The 24,142-nt window shown below is 38.7% G+C and overlaps 3 protein-coding genes across 10 annotated transcripts; 2 read left to right on the top strand and 1 right to left on the bottom strand.

The window, feature by feature from the left end:
- The first annotated feature begins 66 nt into the window (after positions 1-66).
- On the top strand, positions 67-13,666 carry LOC111341773 (galactosylgalactosylxylosylprotein 3-beta-glucuronosyltransferase 3). Of its 7 annotated transcripts, none has more exons than XM_022948783.2 (5): positions 67-205; positions 6,939-7,044; positions 7,883-8,412; positions 8,964-9,257; positions 11,044-13,666. In XM_022948783.2, exons 2-5 carry the CDS (start codon positions 6,939-6,941, stop codon positions 11,146-11,148), a joined length of 1,035 nt encoding a protein of 344 aa, XP_022804518.1. In that variant the 5' UTR covers positions 67-205; the 3' UTR covers positions 11,149-13,666. The 7 variants fall into 7 exon arrangements, with proteins under 7 accessions (XP_022804518.1, XP_022804520.1, XP_022804516.2 ...); XM_022948785.2 differs by lacking the exon at positions 67-205 and adding an exon at positions 2,572-3,045; XM_022948781.2 differs by lacking the exon at positions 67-205 and adding an exon at positions 3,933-4,081.
- A 683-nt stretch (positions 13,667-14,349) lies between these two features.
- On the bottom strand, positions 14,350-18,923 carry LOC111341767 (protein fem-1 homolog B). 2 transcript variants are annotated; one of them, XM_022948769.2, is made up of 3 exons: positions 16,957-18,923; positions 15,382-16,627; positions 14,350-14,874 (listed from the first exon to the last, which is right to left on the bottom strand). In XM_022948769.2, exons 1-3 carry the CDS (start codon positions 18,811-18,813, stop codon positions 14,867-14,869), a joined length of 3,111 nt encoding a protein of 1,036 aa, XP_022804504.2. In that variant the 5' UTR covers positions 18,814-18,923; the 3' UTR covers positions 14,350-14,866. The 2 variants fall into 2 exon arrangements, with proteins under 2 accessions (XP_022804504.2, XP_022804505.2); XM_022948770.2 differs by having other exon boundaries at positions 15,382-16,624.
- LOC111341770 (protein fem-1 homolog B) lies at positions 18,923-23,768 on the top strand. The gene has a single exon (XM_022948774.2). The coding sequence runs from the start codon at positions 20,016-20,018 to the stop codon at positions 21,939-21,941; it is 1,926 nt and encodes a 641-aa protein (XP_022804509.2). The 5' UTR covers positions 18,923-20,015; the 3' UTR covers positions 21,942-23,768.
- The last annotated feature ends 374 nt before the right edge of the window (positions 23,769-24,142 follow it).

Here is a 24,142-nt window from a genome sequence, read left to right as displayed (position 1 = left end):
TAAACTTGTTTAGAATATAGATCTCCTAAACAAAGTTCCAAAGTTCATGCCAAGCGTTTTAAAAATACAATATCATTTCGTGGCGAAAGAGCGGGCAAATACTGTTCTGCTGCCTTGATCAACTTGAGGTGTTGGGTTCAGTTCTCCGAGCGTAAGGCGTCTTCACAGGATTTTCTGTCTCGACTTCTCGTGCTAGGAACGAAAGGTAGGATTAACAGCGGAATGAATTATCATGGATAAACATATTCCTCCCTAAAAGTGCAGGAAATTGTCCCCAATATGTCAAGCTTTTCAACTTTAAACTATAATAACGAAATTACTGCAAAAAGGTTGCGAGCGAAACACTTACCACTGTTAGATTTAATCGTAGTAGTCTCAGTTTCACGGCAATTCTTTATCTGATCGCGTAAAAATACTCCAGTTTTTCTTGTGTAAGGGACTTTGCTGTCACGTACTGTTATAACTCAGTGTCCGTGCCAGTTGCCATTCTATCTGTGTAAGTTTGAGATGGGAATCAACCTTGGCTAATATCCATTTATGTGCAACAATGAAAACAATCCCTTTGGAGAGAAAGCTTGACGATACAGCACCCTTAAAGCAGCAAGTTTTATTTTGTAGTTTTGTCACAGAAGTTGTGTTAAAATTTGTTTCAGTACGACATTGCACAGAAGTTAATTTCCCAAGTATTTGACGAATTGTTGATGCTCAAAGCCTTTTGCAAACGGTTAAGATTCTTAGGGCAAAAGAAAAAACAGCTGAAATCTTCCACATGTGACTCGCTGCCTACGTGTCTCAATTGCTTGTGCCCGATTATGTCATCCGTGACTCTGAGCGTGCCATTTAAACTGGATTGGTTTAGTTTTTGTGATCGGAAAGAAACATCTCGCCAAAAATGCTAATAACAGCACCATTGCCCTATATCAGCACCACAGGTTCATTATATGTATACCCGAATTTGTGCGTTACAATATTATCAGTATTCTTTTCTTTTAATTTTTTTTTTGTCCACTGGAATTTCTCGGCTGTGAAAAACATACCTTCAAAGCAACGAATAATCCTCTTCGTGTTTGTTTTGTTTTGTTTTTTTTATTTGTTATGGATGTTTCTCAACACAGTAAGCATTTATTATTTGACCATTACAGAATAACCACGAAATTTGCACACGGTAACATGATAACTTTACAAATAGTTCCAAGCCTTCTAGTGTTTCATTTCCAACTCGGTCGCCGTAAACCGCGTCGAGGGTTTGGCGCCACTGGCTACATGAAACAGCTACTGAAATGACAAATCGTATGGCACGTCCTTTACTTCCTTCTTCGCCAAAAACAGCTCATAACTATCTTTGTAACCAAGTTAATTATTGGTATGTTCTGAAATATGACTTCAACCATGTTATATATTATAATTAGTAACTCATTAAGTAATAAATGTTCATTGGTGCTGAATATTGTGTCAGTAAAGGCACAGCAAAAATGATAAGTTCTGACGTAATTTCCTCGCCAGGTGCTTCAAATGGTATATAGGGTATTTTAAATTAATTCCATTTCCTCTTCTTTTGTGACATGACCTGCCCAAAACGAATTATAATTAGAAATTGAGGACAAATAATGCCCGAAATTAATATCGCAATACTGCAAAAGGAAACACTACAGCAATGCGTTGCTATGGCTACAGGAAGTCAACATTACCGCTGTTTTGAGAAGTATGCTAAATACGCAAAAAATAATAAATCTTTCAAATCCGTTTTAGAAGTGCGTTACTTTATTTAAAAGAGACATATTGAAAAAATCTATTTTGGGACGAACATCGCTGGCTGGCCTCTCGGCAGAATTCGTTTTTACTTAAGTGCCGATCTGCAGTGGCACGTTCCTCCGTGATTTAAAAACTCTCTCATCTAACTGCATTGCTCTTACTTAAATTTACGCAGGACGAGGGTGATTCTATCGACGGAAGGCGAAATATGATAATAATGCTTTCCAAATCGTGCCCTGATAAGATCGCCGTTCATATCGTAAAATGTCTGAGCGTAAACAACCCGAGCTGTCTTGATATGCAGAACTGATCCTAAAGTTGTGATAAAATACTCCTACTGCTCATAAATAATTTACCAAATGAAATTGTTCATTTATTGAAAGAAGAACAGTGTGTATAAGATATGGTGGTTACGAATGATATGGTGGTTACGAATGTTTCGAGGCCTCACGTTTTATACATCGGACGAGGAAATTGCTGACCGTAGATCAACTGTTTCTCGTGCTTTAACATAACTCAAATAATCAATGAACGAAGTTTTTGTGAGAAGTATCACCTTTGTTGTTACTTTTTTAGGGAATTTTATAACTTTGCAATGATCAAGTTAACCTTTTCACCCCCAATATCTTATTAATAAATCTCTTTTCCGTTTTCCATAGAATTTTTGTGATATAGCTCAGAGAATTTGGTGTTGGACCAACTAAGAATCCCTTAATTGATATTTTCCTTTCTTCTCATCACTTGTTTGCTTGATATTGTATCGATATTGCAAGGGGAAATTCTGTCTTGATCAGTCATGGGAGCTAAAGGGCTAAACAAAAAGGTGATTCCAGAATTGTTTTCGCTTAATAATTGGTTATCGCGTTTGCGTGCGATATAAGTTCAGAGAGAACAAATGATGCGTATGAATTTCTCGAGGCGTATAATTTGACCATAACTTTTTGTCCTGTGTGCGAACGTTAAATTCGGTCTAAACGCGCTTTAAGTAAACGTAATGCATCTTTCCTCCTCTCCGATTTTTCCGTGTGCGTCAAACTCTGATGGACGAATGCTGACGCAAGAACAAATTATTAGACTAAACAAACCCGCAGTTGTTTCTAGACGATAGTGCGCAGACAGAAGGGTAAATGCGTGGGTAATGCGAAATTTATTCAGTTGAAATATGTGTGCTCGTTGCCCCAAGGTATATTTGTTTTCGTCCGTCGTGTGGAGTTACAATTCTTTTACGGGTTCATCCTGGACAACAGATCCCAACAGGAAAGCGGCAGTCGGAGTACCTGAGATCTTTTCGAGGTATTACATACTTTAATTCTAAACGTATTTTGGAATTTTCTCTCTAAAACTACCAAAAAAAAAAAAAAAAAAAAAGAAACAGAACGTCTTCATACAATTTCCATAATACGAAAGTCATCTTAAAACAATAGCAATTGGTAAAAGGTACTAGCACAGACGCAAACTCTACAGCTTATTCGAATTCGTGACCCTGAGTTGCGAAGTCCTACGGTAACCGTGATGAAATTCAAAATATCGAAATTGGGGCGTAACTGTCTCTCCATCGGATCAAAGTTACAAAACGAGTAAAGAATCAAATACCAAAACAATATTTAGCAGCCGAACCAAGAAGACCTAAAATAGAAAAAATGAACACCAAAGTTTTTTTTCTTTAATTTTTTGTCACTGAGTTTGGTTCTTATTTCTAAACCTTACTTGGATTTGTACAATGCTCACCTGATACATGTACAAATCATACCTCAGTCGCTTTCCTCTCATATAATTATACGATAATTTGGTTTAATCAACGAGTTAATAGCGTAAATTGGACAGCACAAAGAGTCTCCAAAGTTTGACCATTAGCGATAGCCCTTCGTCAGAGCGAATCTGATGAAGAGCTAACACACGAAATGTACCGACGCAGTACCACAGTTTCTTCAGAAACTAACCTACTTCTCAAAGAATTTTCCTTCTTTCCGCTATGCTGCGATGTTGCATAATGTTCGGCCGTCTCTGCATTATATCATTTTCCCATGTCAAAGTTTTCACCCATTGTTGTATTAATCGTCCGCCACTTTCAAGTTATTCGTGAAAACTTATCGCCGAGCCGTCACGGAAAAGTTTTGTTTTGTCTAAGAGTCGGAATCCTCTAGCTTTTTCACCGTCACGCAATGAAAAATCGCCTGCGTCCAAGAATGAGAGCTTTTGAAGAATATTAATGAAGAACGGAACATTTTACCACGGATGGTTGATTGCCACGAGTTATATTCGTGTCAAGCTGAATGAAGTTTTGGATGCGAAGTCATATAGTTCAGAGATGTGCTTAGGTCGACGAAAGGTACGCCTTTTTTTCATTCATAGGGTAAGAACCATTCTTATCTAAGTCGTATTAGGTCGAATTTGTTTTTTTTTTCGTTATTATTATTAATCTAAATACAGCAGCAGGAATGTTTCTATTGGATAACCGCAGTCCTTCTTCCTGAAAACATTGAAACACTTTCTGTATGTCATCTTAACAAATACAGTATCCATAGGCACGAAGTTGATCGAACACCCTCCTCCAGATTTTCCACAAAATGATTGTTTTTCTTAGTATTTCTCTAGGCAGTAGTTTCGCCCATGGATGAATTAATTCTGCTTTGCCTTCGCGAAATCGGCTTGCATCGACGCGCTTCACTTCGTAAACATAAACAGCGGCGGACTTTGCCTTTTTGGTCGGTTATTAGAATTTGAAGTCGTGATTCCAACATCTTTATTCTTAAGGGCTCGACATTAAACTTTGTACACTTTATGATGGTCCCACGAATTAATTTTCAAACAACTAGGGCAGGAGGGACAAACCAAGCTTCGTTTTCACCAAGAGTGGAACTTGGTTTGCATAATTACTTCGTATATTTAAAGCGTCAGACCTCGCTTTTTGAACACATTTTAAGGGTATTTATACTTCAACAATGGTAAGTTTAAAGGTCTGTATGAACCCCATCAATTCTTCTCCGGATAGGTTTGAAAACGACGTTTCACTCTAATAACGTTACAGCTGTTTCGCATTTACCTTTGAAAACAAATAAAGTGTTTTGCATGCACCTAAGACAAACCGAAATACTTGAGTGGTACTCAACTGTGTCCATGGCTTTGTTTGCAATAAGGAAAAAAGGAAGCAGTGATAAAGGAAAAAAAAGAAAAAAAAATTTTGGATTTTCGTTAGTGTTTTTCTTGACCAGTCCAATGAGATGTGGATGTAAGGCCTAGAAAAGACTAGAGGTAAAAGCCTGGGGGCAAGCCATAAACGCTGTCAGCCATGCGCGCAGGCTGAGTTCTTTCACTTTTCCGAGCAACCTCTTTCCTCGTCTATGGAGTCGCCGGTACGTAGAAATATTTAATTTGAAAGTTTTTGAACGCCGCTCGGACAATCATTTTACTTTCAACACCACACATTACATAGAAAAATGCAGTTTTGGAATATGCAGGCCACCTCTCAAAGATTTAACCTTACGAATCCTAACGAGAGATTACCCATCGGTTGTCCCAGCAATTTTTAATTTAACTGTCTGTCAATTGGAAATGGTGAGTTAAGGAAAGCAAAACAATGACCTTGGTCTAAGGTCCTTCCCGAGTTGAGATGCTTGGTAATCTTCGTTAGATTTTAATCAGAATACTCTCTGTATTACATTTTGAATTTCAAACTGATAGGCGTTCGTAAGAGCATTTGTTTGAAGGTCTCATGATCAATTCGCTAGTTTAAATAACACTATTCAGAGTTTCGCTGATTCTTTTTTCCTTGCTCTACTTTAGATTGATAGTAGATAATTTTATACACCATTATATTAATTCGTCGCCAATTTCTGTTGCTCTTTGGATATCTTGATCATCAGTGCCCTCGCTAGTACATGCATGTAAACATTCCGCTGTCCACTGCTAGTGGAGCAGCAGTTAAAAGCAATACGGGTACCGGTTCAAAGTATCAGGCGAACTGGTTTGTTATACAACTTTAATTTGAGAATATTGAGAGAAAGAAAATGCACGTGGTATCTGATAAGGAAGATTCCGCTCGCTTTGTAGAAAATGACTGAAAACTGCGAGGAAAATATTCGCTGATATGAACGACTAATTTGAACGCAGAAATACCTATCCTTTGACATTTAACAATTAGAACAGAGATCATCGTGAAAACATCATTGTCTAATGACTTTTAATTGCGGTAAGTAGCGGAAATAATTTTCCATTTTGTCAAAGTAATACTACCAATCAAAAAATGGGAGGCAAATCAACAAATGCCAAATATAATTTAATTTGTTTTGTTTAATTTTTGTTTTGTTTCTGTTAAAATTCCAATAAACCACCCATGAACCAAAAGCGAAATGTAAATTACGGTCTTTTTAGTCTTTTTCGGTAGAGCTAAACCAAATCATTTTCTAATTGTTGTAATAGAACTGAAAGACTGGATGGCAAAATTTATCCAGCATATGATTAACTTGGCTAATCGAAAAAGTCCTCTGGTTCTCACTCGTGGACCAACTGACCATAAAATGAGCAGGATTCTAATCGCGGCAGGGGACTTGGAGTTTTTTCCGTGTTCCTTGCTCAATAAAAACAAGAGTTTATATCGTGTCTTTAAAGTTAACCTTAGATTGGTTGAGCGGCCTTATCCAACGCTGTTATGAGAACTCTCCTTGTTTTGTTAGCAGTCAAAGTTTCTGCAAAGGTAATTCCGACGGCAATCGACGATAATTGTACGTTTGGCTTACTTTAGATAAACTTAGATTCATAAAGCGATATTTTGTAGCTAAATATTGCGAACTATACCATGCACCGCTGTGGCAATATTTACCTTGAGTTATGTGTTAGAAATTTCTTGCGAGGAGCGGCGATAACTAATTGAAGTATCGTTCCAAGGTATCATCAATACCGTGAATGTACAACATTGTAGAGAAACTTTGGATAAGCCAACTATTTCTGTAGTTTCGCTTACTGCTATGGTTGAATTTCGTTTCAACTTTTTTTTTTTTTTTTTTTTTTATTAGAGTCAGTAATGTTTGCACGGTGCACGCCAAGAATTGTCTACTATTATCATGCGCAGACGATCTATTGCATCAAAGATATCTTGACGATGTAAACTCACACTGCTCTCTTCCCAGTCATGTTTTTCAATTCAGCAAATCTCATGCTAATGCTTGGGTTCTTCGTTTCATTTGCAGATGTTTCGTGGTATCATCAAATACGTAGCTTTCTTTGGAGTTCTCGTTGGAATAGCTATCGTAACAAGAGTTCTAGAACAAGTTGTTGAAAATGCAAGCCCCAAAGGTGAGCTAAACAATTGCATAAATTCGAAGGCATTCGAAGTTCAATGTACCATACGATTATCACTTAAATTTATACCATAATCAATCTGTTCCAAGAGCCCTGACTTTGCTCCCTTTTTGAATCTAAAAAAATAGTCCAGTGTTGCTTTTAATGAAAATGAATGCAACCGTGATTGATTTGTGGTTCTAAATACCAACTTTCTTCTGTCAACGTAAACGTTCAATATCAACCAAAACTTTGTTGAACACTGATGGTTACAAGTGCCGTCTAATTCAACATCTTGCTGGGAAATGCATGAACGCTGTTCGAGTTGACAAAGCTTTCCGAGGTCAAATAAATGCAAGAATAAGAGAAGAACAATATTTTTTTCATACTTTAATATACGAATCATTCTTCTCGTGGTCATTCTATCAAACATCGAGGGTCGAGATGCCACTTGTAAAATTGCTTGTTTCATGCTTCTCAAAAGGCGTGAGATAGTTTTAGTCCGTCCGCCATTTTACATATACGCACAAACCCCTAGTCATTACTTCGTCGCGCAAACAACAACAGTGCTTGATTTCTCTACTTTTTTTTCCTTGTTGTTGCCATAACCTATTCATTGACGTAAAAACACAATTAAACGTCCCAGGGAGCATGGGACGGGCCACACAGCAGGAACTACACAGCGGTAATGATTGGCTCCAAAAGAGGCCATTACTGAGGAACACAAAGATCCTTTGTGGACCAAGGAAAGAGTATGAAACCGTTTAATGGGGGTTGTTATTCCCACAGAGCTAATTGCTGACATGAAAAATTGTGCTCTCTCGGCTTCAAGACATTTCGCTTTACCTTTCAGGTTTTAAAACCAATGACGGGGGCCAACTGGTGAGTTTAAGTCCAACAAATACAGATATACCATCTTCGCCTGTTGCAAATACTGCTCAGACACAATTAAAAAAAACTGTTGATCAGTCTAAAACTGGAGAAAAGAAAGCTGTTAAGGCATCACCTCCGAAGACAATCGTTTACGCCGTAACACCAACGTACGCACGTTTCCTTCAAAAAGCTGAGCTGACTCGCTTGTCACAAACTTTAAAACACGTCAAAGATTTTCATTGGATAATTGTAGAGGATTCGCACGAAAAGACTCCTCTCGTCACAAGGTTTTTGGCTAGATCTGGTCTTAACTACACTCATCTAAATATACGAACCCCGGTGGAGTTGCGGCCATTGAAAAATAAACCGCGATGGACTAAGGCAAGAGGAGTGGAACAGAGGAACATAGCAATTAAATGGTTACGCGATAACGTGAACATCAATAAAACAAACGCTGTGGTTTACTTCGCTGATGATGACAACACTTACGACATCAGGCTATTTGAGGAGGTAAGGGCCCATAAACATACGGAGTGACCATTATGTAAATGAACAAGATCAAAGCAAACAAGCTTTCCGTTCAAAAAGAAACCTATAAACTTTTCCCTTTCCCTTCTCTCCCCCCGCTTCCCCCCAATATTTTATTTTGTGCGCGACAACGGTTGTTTCTAATATCTAAATTGGAAATTTTGAGCGGGAAATTGGCGCGCAGCAGGCCGAGATTGATCTCCTACGCATGTTCAACATTTGACCGCTGAGCAACATTGCCGCCATTCCATGGTTTTTGTATCCAATATAGCTTCTGTAAAGTTATGTGAAAACAATCTATAAGTAGTTTACTAGCGGCAGTCTGGTAAATTCGCTTCGTGAATTGCCAGGGTGCGAAAGTATGGGGAAACAGACCTATTTTTATCAAAAAATTAAAATAACTTTGCTGTAATCGACATTGCCTTTTAAACGCCCTTATCGTCCACATCTTTCTTGCCCGTTTCTTATGGCTGCACCAGTTACCATCGCAGCAGGAGAGTCTTAATTTTGTCCTTTTTTTGTCCTTCCCTCAGATGCGGAATATCAAGAAAATTGGAGTATGGCCTGTAGCATTCACTGGAGCCGCAAGATACGCAGGTCCCCTCTGTAAAAACGGTCGCGTTGTCGGTTTTTACACGAACTGGAGACCAACTAGAACTTTTCCACTTGACATGGCAGCTTTTGCCATTAACGTAAAAAGACTGATTGTGGATAAACCAAAAGCTCATTTTGATGCTGACGCTAAACCGGGAGACCTGGAAAACTCTTTCTTGGAACAGGTGGGAACCAGGGAAGATTTGGAACCAAGAGCCTCAAATTGTTCAAAGGTGTGTAACAATTAACAAGAATGCTTCATGTTTCCGTGTGTCGGTTAGTAACAGATCATAAATAACGTCAAAATGTGGTCACTTATGTTCTCACATAATTTTGACAACTTCTGTGATCTATTGCGGTCTAGACCCACTGCAATATGGAATCTATTTGTTTCACATGCAAAAAAAAAAAGTTGATAATGTTCAACCTCGTTCCCAGGGCCTATTCCCTCACTTGTGGGTGGGGCGGAAATATGACGTCACATTAATCGACCTCGTTCCTAGCGCATTTTCTGGCCCCAGCCTTAAGTAAAGGGAAAGGCTCTGGGAACGAGGTTGGTTAATGCTGCCGTCATATTTGCGTCTGTTCTCCAAAAGATCGCAAGCAAGAACCACTCAAAATGTGTGTATGATTTAATTTATCATATAGGCACGATTGTACTTACGTGATCTAAATGAATTTTTTTCACTGGAAATTGTAACCTTAGGCTACCATTTGGTTATCAACACTGAGTGCTTTTTGGTACTGCTGTTATGTGTTATCAGTAAAGTTCATAATGATACAAAACTCCAGGAAAAGTACTTTAGGAAAACACCCATTGAAATTGATATAGGTATTTTCGGGCATTGGGTGCGAGCCATTGTCTATAAGTAGGGGGCTTAAAGTTGTCAGCGTCTCGGTCCATCGGTAAATGAAATCGAATTCAAAATCTTTGTTTAATTTGAAGCAAGTTTGCACTGTGTCTTCGAAATTAGAGATAAGTTTGCAACTCAAAAAGGCGATCTACAAATTGGCACCTTTTACTTTGACATTTTTGTTGAGCTGTTGAGAATGCAACCTCGTTTCCAGGGCCTCTTCCCCTAGCTGGGAGTGGGGCGGGGAAAGGGGAAAGGCCCTGGGAACGAGGTTGTTGAGAATGGTGAGTAAAGGTTCTGTGCTCAGGGCATTGAGATTTTCGAGCAGTTGGGTCAGCGTGGTCGTCATTACCGAGAAGGAAAACTAAAGGACGCGATAAATAGTCTTTAAATTATCTTATCATCGTTCACATTTACGTTAACGTTTATCTTGCAGGGTCTCAAGGTTTTGCTCAATTTTAGAAAAGTTTTAGTGTCATTTTGTCGATAATCTTTTATTTTATCAATAAGAGTACAGAAAGAGGAAAATAGAAGTTGATATGTTAGGTTTAAAATCAGTATCATTATTACTGATATTATCATTATTACCATCATCATAATCAAAACTATAACAAAATTCTCTAGTGTGATTGGTTATAACCAGACTGATTTGTGCTCTAATGGAACAGTGTACGCGTCGTTCTTGTAACAACTGGAGAATGTACGCGTCATGCCTGTGCAATTGGACAGTATGTGTCACGCGTATCGCTGAGTTAAATGTTGGGGATTTTTTTGTGAAACATTTAACCAATGGCTAGTTTGTTTCTGAAATGTTATCATTGCTTCGCGTAGTCCAATTGTATCTGAGATCATCCCTCTAATTAACAAACCGGGCTCCCTCTTGGTAATCGTCCAATTTGTTAATCACTCGTACCATTACAGATCAAATTGAACTCCATTCAGTACTGTCTATTGCCCTTGCTACTCATTAGCATTATTACTGATTAATATTATCAATACTAATAATTAATAATAACTATCATTATTATAATTATCATTACTAATTAATTATTATCATTATTGTTACCTCTATTATTATTATTACTATTATTATTATTACTATCATTATTATTATTAATATTGTAAATGGTATTATCATGATTATTATATTTAATTTCAAATATAGGTGTACGTGTGGCACACAAGAACGGAAACGCCAATAAAGAATATCAATGGCGAAAAACTGCTCATCTCCAAGGGAAAACCTTCCAACCCAGACGTGGAAACATAGCAAAGCTGCATCCAGTTATTAAGATTATTGAACTGATTAATGAAACTAATTTGACGAGGAGTTCTTCAAATCTCCGATTCAAACATGCAGCGTCAATGTCGCGCGCAAAGTGCCTTGGCATTACAAATAGATGGGAAAAAAACATGGGTTACGTCAGTTTTCCCTCTCTGTTTTGACCAGTTTTAAGTTACAACGAGAGCCAAAAATGGGGCGAAACAGAAGTTATTCGCGGAATAGGAAAGAAATCCACACCAAATAGATCAAAATACGTCTGTGTTGTCGTTTTCCACAAAGTAGCTTGTTATTTCCAATATTTGGAATCGTAAAAGCCAAAACACTTAGGAATTATCTTTGTATTTCACTTGAATTTATAGCGTGTACCTTATGTTTACTACGATCTCAGAAATAGATTTGCATAGAACTGCAAAAAAAATTTCTTTCTGCTTAAAACATAAAAATCGAGTCGCAGAACAGAAAAATTTTTAAAGAGCCAGCGTTATTTTTATAGATGAAATTTCGTGAGACACAATGGATATTAAAAAACTTGTATTTAGTGCTCCACACAATATCAAGTGAAAGCATCATTTACTTACATATGAAAGGCAAAGCACATTCCAGAAACCATAAAATTTCTATCTCCGCCATTTAAATGCAAAACTGATCGAAAAGTCCTAAATCAGCCCAGAAAATTTACAATATGAAAGATGAAACAAAATAAAAGCAAGGTAACACTGTTTATTCAAAAGCAATTATAACATAACCAAAGTAAAGCGCGCGCTCTGATTGGTCAATTTAGCGTCCCCCTATTTGCCCATGGGTGTACGCTACTGACGTGAGCAAATGCAAAGACTATTTTTCCGCGCACGCTTTGTTAAATAAAAGGGAATTCTTTAGCTACAATGTATCAATGTTATGTTATAAAACAAATGGTAAACCCCACAGCGTACACTATTGAGTTATGGATGCACTTGGGAGGTTTGCTAAGCACTCAAGAAGCTAGAGTCGCTCTCAGCTATTGCCTCGAGCGACTCTTACGCTTCTTTCGTGCTTAGCAACCTCCCGCGTGCATCCATAACTCAATAGTGTACGCTGTGGTGTTTACCATTTGTTAATTAACAAAACTTTCACAACCTCAACATGTTCGCATATCATACTGAGGTCCATTGCGCAAGTTTGGGTAACCTGTGCAATGAGCAGAGCGTTAGTTGTTTGTGACTTGTGCGTTCTGATTTTGCCTAAGCGGCCATGTTACTTAGTAACTTTCAAAATGGTATCGCCTGTAGCTGAATTTTATTTATTTTTTTCTTGGCATAATCCAAACGGTTAGCGTACTATTTGAAACCTCAAAGCGCTGTAAGAGGTAAATTGTAACATAAACTTAGCTTTAAAATGGCGGAGATTCTAATTATATGGTCTAAAGAGCATACTTCTCTTTCAAATAATTTCAAGAATTTCTCCTGTTTCCAAAACATGTTATTCTCACTGTTCGCGGTGAAATCACTATTTATATTTTTCAGACGTGAGGATTTAAATGTCTTCATGATAACCAAGTATATCGATATATACTATGTGCTGTAATGAAGATTCTTCAACTTAACAATATTATCGACGTTCGATTTTTCTTTTTTTGTTACAGAAAATAATACTTTTGGAGAGAAGTTGACTTTTTTTTTTTTAAAAGTTGAAAGAAAAAACTTTCTGTGAGTTTCAGGTGTTTTAAAATTGTCTTTTATACAGTGCAGAGTACTTGATTAATATCTGTAATATAGCTAGACTATAACTTGTCGACAAGGATGTGAATCTTTCTTATCGTGTTTATCTTATCCCTTGCGCATCAAAGATAGCATCAGGACACGAAAGAGTTAGGTTTATATTCACATGTGGCCAAGCGCTCGCTTGTATCTCTTTTTCAGTATGTCTTTTTATATGTGGTAGTGCAAAACTTTGCACATACCTGCAAATCAGCTAATGTTTCGCTCGTAATTTGTTCAGGTCCAAATATGTTAGATAAGTATTGAGACAGCCTTCTTTTAAGTCCCAGGGCAGCTAAGTTTCTTAGTAGTTAAGACGATTGGTTTGTGTCCAAACAAATGAGGAGCAAGTATTTTGTACCACGTGAGAGGTGTTATTCAATCATACTGCATGATTTGCAGTATACCCCCTAAACTAGATATGCAATATGATTGGATAACACCTCTCATGTGGTACAAAATACTTGCCCCTCATTGGTTTGGACACAGACCACTCGTCTTAAATACTTTTCTTGAAATAACGGCTTTATTTATGGAACCGAAACAAAGGTTCTTCTTTAAGCGGCTAATAAATGTAACAAAATTCTCTTGGCCTTTCTCTAGAGAAACTTCACACTAGGAGAAAATAGTTGTTTTTGTAACACAGTTTTATGTCATCAGTATGTTACACGTTTCTCTTATGTAATACTATGTAGTTTCTATGTAGAACAAGTTTCTTTAATTTAACTTTCTTCCTTCAAAAAAGAAATCAGAGATTTATAACATAATTTGTGCGTGTGTTGCTTGGAAGGGATAGAACTAGGGAAAGTTCATTATTAATCGAGGGGGGGAGGGAGGATTTTGGGGTGGGTGGGGTGGGATCATGTGGTTTTCAGGGGGGGACAGAGGAAGGATTATTGATCACTAACTGAGTATGAAAGGGGAGGACTAGAGGAAATTGACTGTCAATTAACTGCTAATGAAGGAGCACCTCCGAGCAACTTGCGCGGGATTTACAGCCAAAAATATTGTAAACGTTTCAGGAAGAAATGAGTTAAAATCATTTTTTTGTGCTATATTGTCTCACTGTTTTGATATAATTCTAAAACAACTATTCACTGCAGTGTCGGTGGCTAGCGGTGGATATTTACCTCGCCGCTTCGCCACTTCCACTTCGGTAAATAGTTATCAGATATCTAACTATGTGAGGTTGTGCATAGTTGCGATGATATATTTCAGGTTTTGGTCTTGATAGAAATACCATATTTCAGGTCACTGCCGTTATGAATCCCATCATCAGTTCTCTGAATCATTTCTAGTGTGAAATAATATTTTGTAACGGTATATTCACTCCGCAGCACTGCCATGTGTTCAATGTTGTGCTTCTAGCTAAGCAATTATATCAATTAACGATCAGTATCCCTTCTTGCACAGTTTCATCTAGCATACCTAGGAATTAGTTCAGACTAAATCTGCTTCGAAAGACCAAATTTTTATTAAAACCATATGCGACATATAACTATCTCTAAGGACGAGTGAAAAGTGGGCTCATTTGTAAACGTTTTCAACCTACACCCCAGAAATCTAAGAAACTTTTTGATGAAGACATTTTACTCTACCAAAAGCGTACGAAAATCGTTTCAATCGTAATCTAAAATTTGCGCGATTCCCATTTCTCCTTGAAAAGAGGATGCAATTTCATTACTTTTCGAGGTACTGCGTGCTGCGTACGCAATAAAAAACATTATCAGGAGCTATATGGCTCCAGCCTGTAAGATGTATCAACAGTTCTTCCTCGTATCTCTATCTTAGCAATTGAAGACGACAATAAAAACATAACCGCTATTAAATTCTACTTCAACTTGTTTCCAATTTTTGTCACCCTTTCCTTCGAGTCAATTGTGCATGAACTTTCGACGCTGTATTTCAGTCCGTCACATGGTTGAAAATAACCGGCATACCACGATTGCGTTTTCAATTCCTCCACTTTAATCGCCTGCCGAAACAAGACGAAAATCATCTCACTTAACGCTATGATAAAAGATTTACACATTATTGGTTATCAACAGCACAAACAGAACAGAGCACACGTCATGCTTACAACAAGAGGGGTGAGGGGTATGTTTTCACGTCACGCCGGCTTGTGTAGTTGGATGATGACGTCGTTTGCACGCGCCATAAAATCGACGATTGGATTCACCCTCTAGAGGAAAAAGTATTGATTGCAATGGTTTCATTTTTTAAAGCAGGATTAGCTGTTTGGTATTGTCTGGGCTATTTATGTCGTAGTTTTGATAAATTAATAACATGACTTTGTGCCGTTCAGTTGGGTCTGAAATCATACGTCGAATGATTTGCAAACTAAACTTCCGAATCGGTCGTATGATGTCAAACCAACTTGAACTGCACTTGGTACTATAATAACGAGGAGAAGAGCTTATTCATCGGGTAGAATAGCTTATGTCAAATGTCAAAATCGGTAATATAAACCGAAAAGTGATACCTTGAAGCATGTCCAAAATCTTCTTTACTAGACTGTCAACTTGTTTGTCCCAGTTGTACGTCTCTTCAAATTGAGAGCGCAGTACCGTAGCCTGCTCAAGTCGAATTTCCCTGTCTGTTTCTCTGGCCTTCCTGATTGAGTCGGCCCATATTTTAGCATCTTCAGAGTCAATTATTGATGCTGTACCTAAAGGTACCTCTTTTAGGGATGCTGCAAATGCCGAGTCTCCGCATGCATACAAGGGAAGGCCTGCCGACAAGGCACACAGAGCAATCAAACTACATTCGTCTTCAGCTGACAACAAGATGGCAAGATCTACTTCACAGAACAGGCGTTTTAAATCTTTTTCGCTAACGGGGAAATTCTTAATAATCAGTTGTTGCTCAGCGACATTGCATTCAGAACACTTTTTTAAGAAGTCGCTTTTATCTTTTTTCACCCCAGTAAAAACCAGATAAAAAGTTTTGTCTCTCAGCAATGAAATCGCTTTGGCGGCGATGTGAAATCGATCATGGAAAAACTCTGCAGACTCGTTGCCACTCAGAACCAGGATGCGGAAGTTTCTTCCATCCTCTTTAGCATGAGTCAGATCAGACAATTCGCTAAAAATTCCAGGCGTTAGGTTGACAACTTGTTTGTTAAGGTACCGAAGAGAAGCATTAAGCTCGTCAGCTATCTTAGATCCAAGGCCAACAACAAGATCTGCTCTTTCACACATGCCAATGTTTGTTTGATGTTTTCGTCTGCTGGAGGAAAGTTTGCCGGATTCGTTAGACAAGCTGTATAATCTGAAGGAGAATGTTCCTGTCTCGGTGTTCAAGCTGTGTACCATCTGAATCCTCTTTCTTGATCGAAGATGCTCCCTTAACACGTATGCAATTTTACCGAGATTGTCATCTAAAGCAACCATCACATCCGTAAAAAAGTGGTTCGGAGGAAAGCATAGCCAATCAACTGGATCAGGAAAACCTGGGTGCGCCTTTGCTTCAACAATGGTAATTCCACGGCTGTTAGCCTCTTTCTTATCTTCCTCACTCAAGGACTTGTCTGGAACCAGGAAAATGACCTCCAGTCCATGATGTTTTGCTAAGTGAACAGCAAACTCTTTTGTTAGGTAGGAAAAAGCCGTAAACGGAAAACACCAGTCCTTTCCAAGAACGGCAAGTTTGACAATACCACTGGATTGGTTTATGGTTGTGGACTGACCCACAGGATCCTGAGGACTGGAATGAAGGAAGTCGGTCTGCTTAAAAAGAAGGACGTAAAGTATTTTAATTCGCATGCAACTGATATTTTCAGTGTGAAGTAAAGTTGCAAATGTACGTCGAAAACATCAGTTTTACAGACTGTGAAGTGATGGTTGAAATGATTGACATACAAAGAGAAATGGATTGTTGTTTGGTTTAAAACTTTACTTTTGAAAGTCTGAATCAATTATAGTGACTGCAAGCTCTTCTATTTTCCTACTTTGATTAAAGAAACATTTATATGAACACCATACTCGCATGACTGCTTTTATGTGTTATCAGTGATGATAAGAAAATGAATATGTTAATAGACAAAATACTTGCTTACAGCTCTAGATTCAATGGTCGTGATATCCACTCCACTTCTGTCAGAAAGGATTCTGCGGGAATCGTCGGTTGCGCAATAATCCATTGCGGTTTGGCCATAGATATTTTTAAGTTTTGGATCTGCGCCAGAGTCTAACAACAATTCCAACATGGCCTTCAAAGTATCTGCTTCTTTGGGACTTGGCTTAAAGGTCACAGCCACATGAAGAGGAGTGTCTCCTTTGGGGTTAACAGCATTCACATCAACACCTCCAAGCAAAAGAACGGTCACGGTCTTAACACATGGAAGTTTACACACACTTCGTACATCGAAATCTTTTATTGCGGTGCTGTAACACGATGCCAAGTGTAGAAGGGTATCACCATCTCGAGTGCGGGGAACAAGGCGGATAAATCTTTGAACTAAGTGTAATCGGCTTAGCTTCTGGTTTTCTACTGCATGTGTGACTTTCGGATATATCATTAAAAGATAGAGAGCACAGTAAGTCAATCTTTCTAATTCCTGTTCGATCGCTTTGACTTCTTCATATCCTACTTGCAAATTTCTGTTCTGCAACTTCTCTGTGAGTTTTTCGTACTCTGAAACTAGTTGTTCGAAAATTTCTTGCAATAAATTGATCTCCCAAACAAGCTTTCTAGAGATCATGTACGAAAATAAACCTGCAAAGTCTTCTAAATACGTTGCTACCGGTTTATTGCAACGCGTTCTTATCTTCAGTGCATGATACCATAATGATATACAATGATCGAAGTTACCAGAATCAGCTAAAACAGCTCCTCGATAGTTCAATGGAGAACAAACCTCACTGTTGTCGCTGCCAAGAATTCTCTCTCTTATAATTAGTCCTTCCATGTGGATTGCGTTATCATCGCCTTCTAACAGAGCAAGCTCCTCGAGAGTTTGACTCTCCTTTCTATTTTGGTAAGCTTCATTAGGTTCCCTGTGTCGTTTGAGCAATGGATGTGACTTATCTTGAAATCTCTCCTCCATTCCACGTTTTATGTACCAAAATGCCGCATCGATGTCATAAGCATCAGGATCATTTGCAATGGTGGCACCAAGGAGCTCAAGAGCATCAATTCTATGTTCCTTCGTACACTTCGGATGTTTGATAAAATGCTCGACCATTTCGATTTCGCAACAATTGCTGGCCATGAGAAGTGGTGTGAGGCGATGTTTATTTTGAAGCTGCAACGCCCCATGACTTAGGAGTTTATCAGCGATTTCGATGTGGCCCTTTCTCATGCCATCGTGAAGAGGAGTATTTCCGTCAATGTCTTGAACATTCATATTGGCGCCATGTTCGATGAGGAATTTAACAACACCTGTGTGACCATGAAAGCAAGCTACTGACAATGATGTACCGTCACCTCCCTTGCTTGCGTCAACATCTGCTCCGTTTTCGACCAACAACCTTGCAATTTCTAATCGTCCAAAATATGCAGCAGCCCTCAAGGGAGTCGAATTTGTCAATGTTCTTTCATCGACCTTTGCATTTTGTTTGAGTAACACTTTCACAACATCAAGATGTCCTGAAGCAACAGCAGCACACAGAGCTGTACAACCCGCGACATCTATTTTGTCTTGAAGTTTGACAGTTCCAGCTCGAGCTTCAATATCAGCGTTGTACTTTAGAAGAATCTTCACAGCATCTAAGTTTCCGTTACGAGCGGCGATGACTAGCGGAGTGGTGAAATCATCGCCATCTTTAGTTTTGGTTTCTAGCGCACTCTTTCTCTTTCTCCCGTCTAGCTGTTTCAAAAAATTGTCGAGATCACTAGTTCGACCGTCGCGAGAGGCTTGGTAGACTTGAGTTGTAGGATTTTTAGCGAGACCATGCGATGGAACACTTCCCATTTCACGAACGGCTTCACGTAGAACTGAAACCTTTGCCTCACAGTCTCTCTGGAGCCCAAAATAGAACAAGCGTACGCCAAGCACGTAGGCAAATCAACCATAACCTTTAAGGTCACGACACATTTCGCAGCCTTTCACACGCGAAAGCTTCTCACTTCAGTTGTCACGGTACGAATCTGGCTCAAGTAAGCTTCTTGACCCATTTATTTCATGTTGAACGGTGGTCCTTTGGTATCTTTGAACATTCGGAGTGAAAGATAAACAAGGTTAAGATTAACAAAGCCTTTTTCCGTTAAAAAATTGGTTGATTTCTGGGGAACGCTGTTTGATGCAGTTTACGCATGAAAGGCACAAGATAGACTTACTTTGACCAAACAGAAATTTGTGTCGTCATTGTTCGGTGAATTGAGCTTGATAACGCTACTTGTTGTTTTTATCGTCCCTTCAAATGTTCATTAAGTTAAAGATGAACATTCGTAGAAATCACACTGTAATTTCGCAGAGTGCAAGATAACTTTTTGATTATGAATTCCTTTGAAATAGAACTTATTCAGTTTCCACCGTAATTGTAAAGTTATTGAGTTGCATTTCATTTTACCGATGGCATATTGTGGAAACCTTCAGTTTGATATGGGTTTAATCCAGTCACTCCGAGAAGTAACCAAGAATGAATTTCTCCTTACAATATCACTGAAGTTTAACGCAGAAAGTTGCTGAAAAGTCTGGAAAATTTCGACTAGAGGATATCTTTTGATTTTCACACCAAATCTCAGATCTAAGATTATAGGCTATGTGACATTGATGGCTTGCCCTTTACAAAATCAATACGATTTCGAGGAGAAAGCGTGGAGTAATGCGACGGAACAAGAGAAATCTCTAGCTAAACGGCGCTTCCGCTTTCGGTATCCGTTCTCTTCCGGTTGTTTTAAGTGGCCGTTTAGGACTGAACTCCAGTTTGAAGGAAAATGGCGGAGGGGTGCCTTGTCTTTGTCTCTACATAGCATGGCAAAATATGCCCGAGAGCAAGTCATTTCTAGAGATATCTTAAAGGATTTACTCTTTAAAATAGACGAATTGCTGTTATTTAAGAGGTTTTAACACTTCTCCCACAAAGTGAAATCTGTCTTTGAAGTTCTTTCGCTTTCCCTGAGAGGCGGCAGGAAGTTTGCCTTGTTTGTTGTGTACCAAGTTTTCGGCTGATTATGTCGACAATGGATGGCCAATCGTGGCGAGAATTACTCAACCCAAAGCCAAAGGTGTACGAGGCGGCTCGAGATGGCGCCGTTATTCTACTCAGTGATATACTTCAACGGATGAACCTCACCGAAAGAAGCACCGCTTTGGAGACTAAAACTAAAGATGGCGACCAAATCACCACTCCCTTGATCATCGCCGCACGCAATGGCAACCTAGACTCGGTGAAGATGCTGTTAAGGTACAAAGCAGACCTCGAGGCTCGAGGCACTGTCAAGGTTGATGACCAAGTGATCGAGGGATGCACCCCTTTGTGGGCCGCAGCTGCTACAGGGCACCTTGAAGTTGTGGAACTGTTGATAGAACGAACCGCGGATGTCGATGGAAGAACACTGACAAATTCGACTCCCTTAAGGGCTGCTGCCTATGATGGACGGCTTGATATTGTAAGCTGTTTGGTTGAGAACGGTGCCGATGTCAATGCACGCAATAATTTTGAGAATACTCCTCTCATGGTGGCTTGCTATAATGGCCATATGAATGTTGTCACTTACCTTATCAAAAAAGGAGCTGATATGGATCTGCAAGACAAACAAGGTAATACTGTCCTTCATTATGCTGTGGAAAGGGGCCACTTTGAAATTGCCAATGAGCTATTGGCTCTTGGAGTATCACAACTGGCCAATATTCAGCGTTTGACGCCACTTCTTCTGGCCAGTAATGACTGTAAAATCGAAATGGTGGAGTATTTTATCGAGAGACCTGAATGCACAAAGGAGCAGAGAATTGAAGGGCTGGAGCTTCTGGGAGCCACCATTGCAAACGAGCCTGATGTTTATGATATTGAAAAAGCATTCAGTTACATGAAAAGGGGAATGGAAGAGAGGTACAAGGACCCGTCACAACCACTGCTCAAAAAGAAAATGGAACCTCTTGAAGTCTACCAAAATAAAAGAGAGAGTCAGACTCTTGAAGAACTTGCTCTGTTAGAAGGTGATGATCATGCCATCCATATGGAGGGACTAATTATTAGAGAGAGAATTCTTGGAACTGACAATACAGAGCTTCGCTTTCCAATTAGATATCGTGGGGCTGTTTTTGCTGATTCTGGCAACTTTGATCTTTGCATTGGCTTGTGGGGACACGCCATGGAAATTGGCCAGCGCTGTAATCAACCAATCACAGATGATCTCAAGATATTTGCTGACTTCTTTTGCCATATGGTGCAGAGAAATTGTCTTCCAAAGCAGAAGTACATTGAAGAGGTCTTTGAAAGAGCAATCTGTGAGTACAAAAGACTCACAGAAAAAATGCAGTCCAAAAACCTGAAAGGTGAACATGAAACTAAACTACTAAAAGAGGAACTTGAGAATGTAGTTTATCGTGCACTCTATCTTCTCACAATCTTTGCCAAAGTCCAAGATTCTAGTAAAACTGAAAACTCAGCTCTGTTTGATCTCATCGAAAGGTTTCTGCGCTTGAATCCAAGGACTCTTGAAGGTAATACAATGTTGCATTTAGCTGTATGGTCCAAGACTCCTACAGAGGAACATTATGTGCGAGATGTGTGCAAATTTCCTTGCGTTGCAACCATGAAACTCATCATGAATGCTGGTGGATATGTAAATGCCGTCAACAACAAAGGAAACACTCCTCTTCATTTGGCAGTGACTTATAAACCCAGCACTGGAGGTCTACAAGTGTTGCGGGATGTATTGGAAACCCTGTTGGACGGAGGAGTGCATGAAGATCTCGTTAACAGTGACGGTAAAACAGCCATGGATGTAGCTGAAACAGACGAGGCTCGTAGATTTCTTTCTACCAAAAGCAGACTGGAGTTGAAATGCATTGCTGCGCGAGCGGTACGAAAATTTGGATTGTCTTATTTTGGTGTAGTTCCTAAGACTGTTGAAAAATTTATCAGTTTACACTAAAGGATTTACTGTATCTTCACTTATAAGGGATGTATAGGTAGACAAACTGAGTGATCTTTTTTAAATTGCAAAAATTTAAGGAATCCTCACCTTTTTCAGGGCTTGACACTAACTTTTGAACTCACTAACCAAGTGACTAGTGACAACTTAGACGTTACAACAATTTCAGTCTGTTTACTAGCCAAACTGGCTGGCAGAAATTCAAAACCACTAGCCAAAACTGAATTTCTACTAGTCTGTGACAAGTTGGCTACTGTTAGTGTTGAGCCCTGTTTTTGGTGAAAGGTGAGAAAACAGACTCTACGTAACTAATAAAACATGAGTTTCAAAAACACAGAGCTCATGTTCAAGTAGAAAATTCTCTGCTCAAACATATGCTATGAAATGGATACTTCTAGCTTCCAGTCTAAACCTTTAAACAAAGCATTTTAGAAGAAAAAGAAAACTGTTGAAGCACAGAAGCCTTTGATTTGAATTCTAACTTCAACCCTCTCTTCCATTTTACATAAAAGTTTAGAGATAGGAAAGTGTATCATGTCAGCTCAGGTTTTGTTAAAGGAAACTTTTCAGAAGTGTTGACTGTCCCTTGGATCTTTAATGAAAAGAAAATTTGTCTTTTCACTTTTTCTCTTTTGTGTAAATAAAAAAGTTACTAAATAATTGTAGAGATAGATTAGAATATATTATTTTTGAAATACTGATGTCGAAATCAATAATAACTATTATTTTCATTGATATTACCATTACCAGTACTTGCTCTTGTTACAAATATCTTATTAACCAAGTGCGAGGGCCGTATTGGGAGAATATTGGCCCGAGGTCTTGACAGTACGGACCGAGTGCAGCGAGGTCTGTACAAAAAAGACTGAGGGCCGATATTCTTCTAGTCCCGAGCAAGCTTGGTTAATAAGAGATTTATTTTACGACTGAAGTTCAAAGGGACACAAGTGCGGTATCATTTGGGACCATTCAGGACAGTGCCCGGTCCAATACTGAAAGAATATTGACCGGCAATAGAGCATTTTGATTGGTTGATTTTAGTTATTAGCCCTCTGACTGCCTGAGTTGTGCAATAAATCAGATTATAATCTGGGGACTTCATGTCACCAATGGATGATGTGTAACAGTGAATCTAAGTCATGACTTTTTGTTTGACTGTGTAATTTGTCTTTTGCACCAAGGGAACGGAATTTCAACAGAAGGCATATAAACCAAGTTAAGTTTAAATCAGTTACATTGTTTACTCTGGCCTAAATATTTATCCAAACATGATCCTAGCTTGTTAAGTCTCAGAAAGACTACGCTGTACATCCCATGTTGAGTTCCATATAAGTCTTTCACTTCCTGCACAAACTGGGAGTGAATTTCTACAACAAATTCTTAAGTGTAACAATTATAAGGAATGTATGGTGAAGAGTGAAGAGAATTGATGTTTCGATTTTTGGGGACTGAAAGAGTTAATGTCTTAGATTACTTAGATGTTGAACAAGTTTTGATCGGCCAGGAACCTTCTTGAGTGTGTCAGTTGTACTGGTTTAAATGGTCAATCTTTAAAACTAAAATGCATGTAACAATATTTTTAATAAGCAATGGATCGCTACTTTTACTATTTGTGGTTAATGTGCTGTAGTAGTCAGACAATTAAAAGGGGATTTAATTGGTGGGCAATACCATTAATTACATTTATCAAAAGCATGGTGAGTCTGCATGTTTGCTGTCTAGTAAATTTCGCTTTTCAGATAGACTTCAATGCAAACAAGGGTTCTTTGGAACATTTGTCAATTTCTAAACGTAAACAGTCAATAAACTGGCCGTTTGATTTGTTAATTTGACCGGATTTTTTTTGAAAAAGTTTTGATTTATTTTCATGACATACTTTTGGACTAACCCTCTTTGATTCATTACTGGTGGGTATAATCACTTTTCTTTTACCCTTTCACTCCAAGGATTTTCTGTAGAACTCTCTGCAGAGTAGAATTCCTGATGGTGGGTCAAAATAACCCAGGGTTAGTGTGAAATTTTATTTCAGATCTGAAAGCTTTAAAAGAAAATTCAGTTTGATTCCATTTGTCCACAATTCAATGATTGAATACTCTAATACGAAGAGGGAAAATGATCCCAAACGGCTTTTTAACAGAGAAATAGAGAAACCTGGATTAAAATTTAACCCTGAGTTAGCACTAGTCAGCCTTTGGACGACT

This window comes from Stylophora pistillata, chromosome 2 (assembly GCF_964205215.1).
Source record: "Stylophora pistillata chromosome 2, jaStyPist1.2, whole genome shotgun sequence".
NCBI lineage: Eukaryota > Metazoa > Cnidaria > Anthozoa > Scleractinia > Pocilloporidae > Stylophora > Stylophora pistillata.
This window is presented reverse-complemented; position numbering and strand designations above follow the sequence as displayed.

Excerpts from the sequence above, each read along its gene's own strand:
- LOC111341773 (XM_022948781.2), top strand. The coding sequence starts at position 3,962 with ATGAAGAACGGAACATTTTACCACGGATGGTTGATTGCCACGAGTTAT. Across the intron at positions 7,045-7,882 it reads TGAAAATGCAAGCCCCAAAG|GTTTTAAAACCAATGACGGG; the intron begins GTGAGCTAAACA and ends TTTACCTTTCAG. Across the intron at positions 9,258-11,043 it reads GAGCCTCAAATTGTTCAAAG|GTGTACGTGTGGCACACAAG; the intron begins GTGTGTAACAAT and ends TTTCAAATATAG.
- LOC111341767 (XM_022948769.2), bottom strand. The coding sequence starts at position 18,813 with ATGGGAAGTGTTCCATCGCATGGTCTCGCTAAAAATCCTACAACTCAA. Across the intron at positions 16,628-16,956 it reads CGACCATTGAATCTAGAGCT|CAGACCGACTTCCTTCATTC; the intron begins GTAAGCAAGTAT and ends CTTCTTTTTAAG.
- LOC111341770 (XM_022948774.2), top strand. The coding sequence starts at position 20,016 with ATGTCGACAATGGATGGCCAATCGTGGCGAGAATTACTCAACCCAAAG.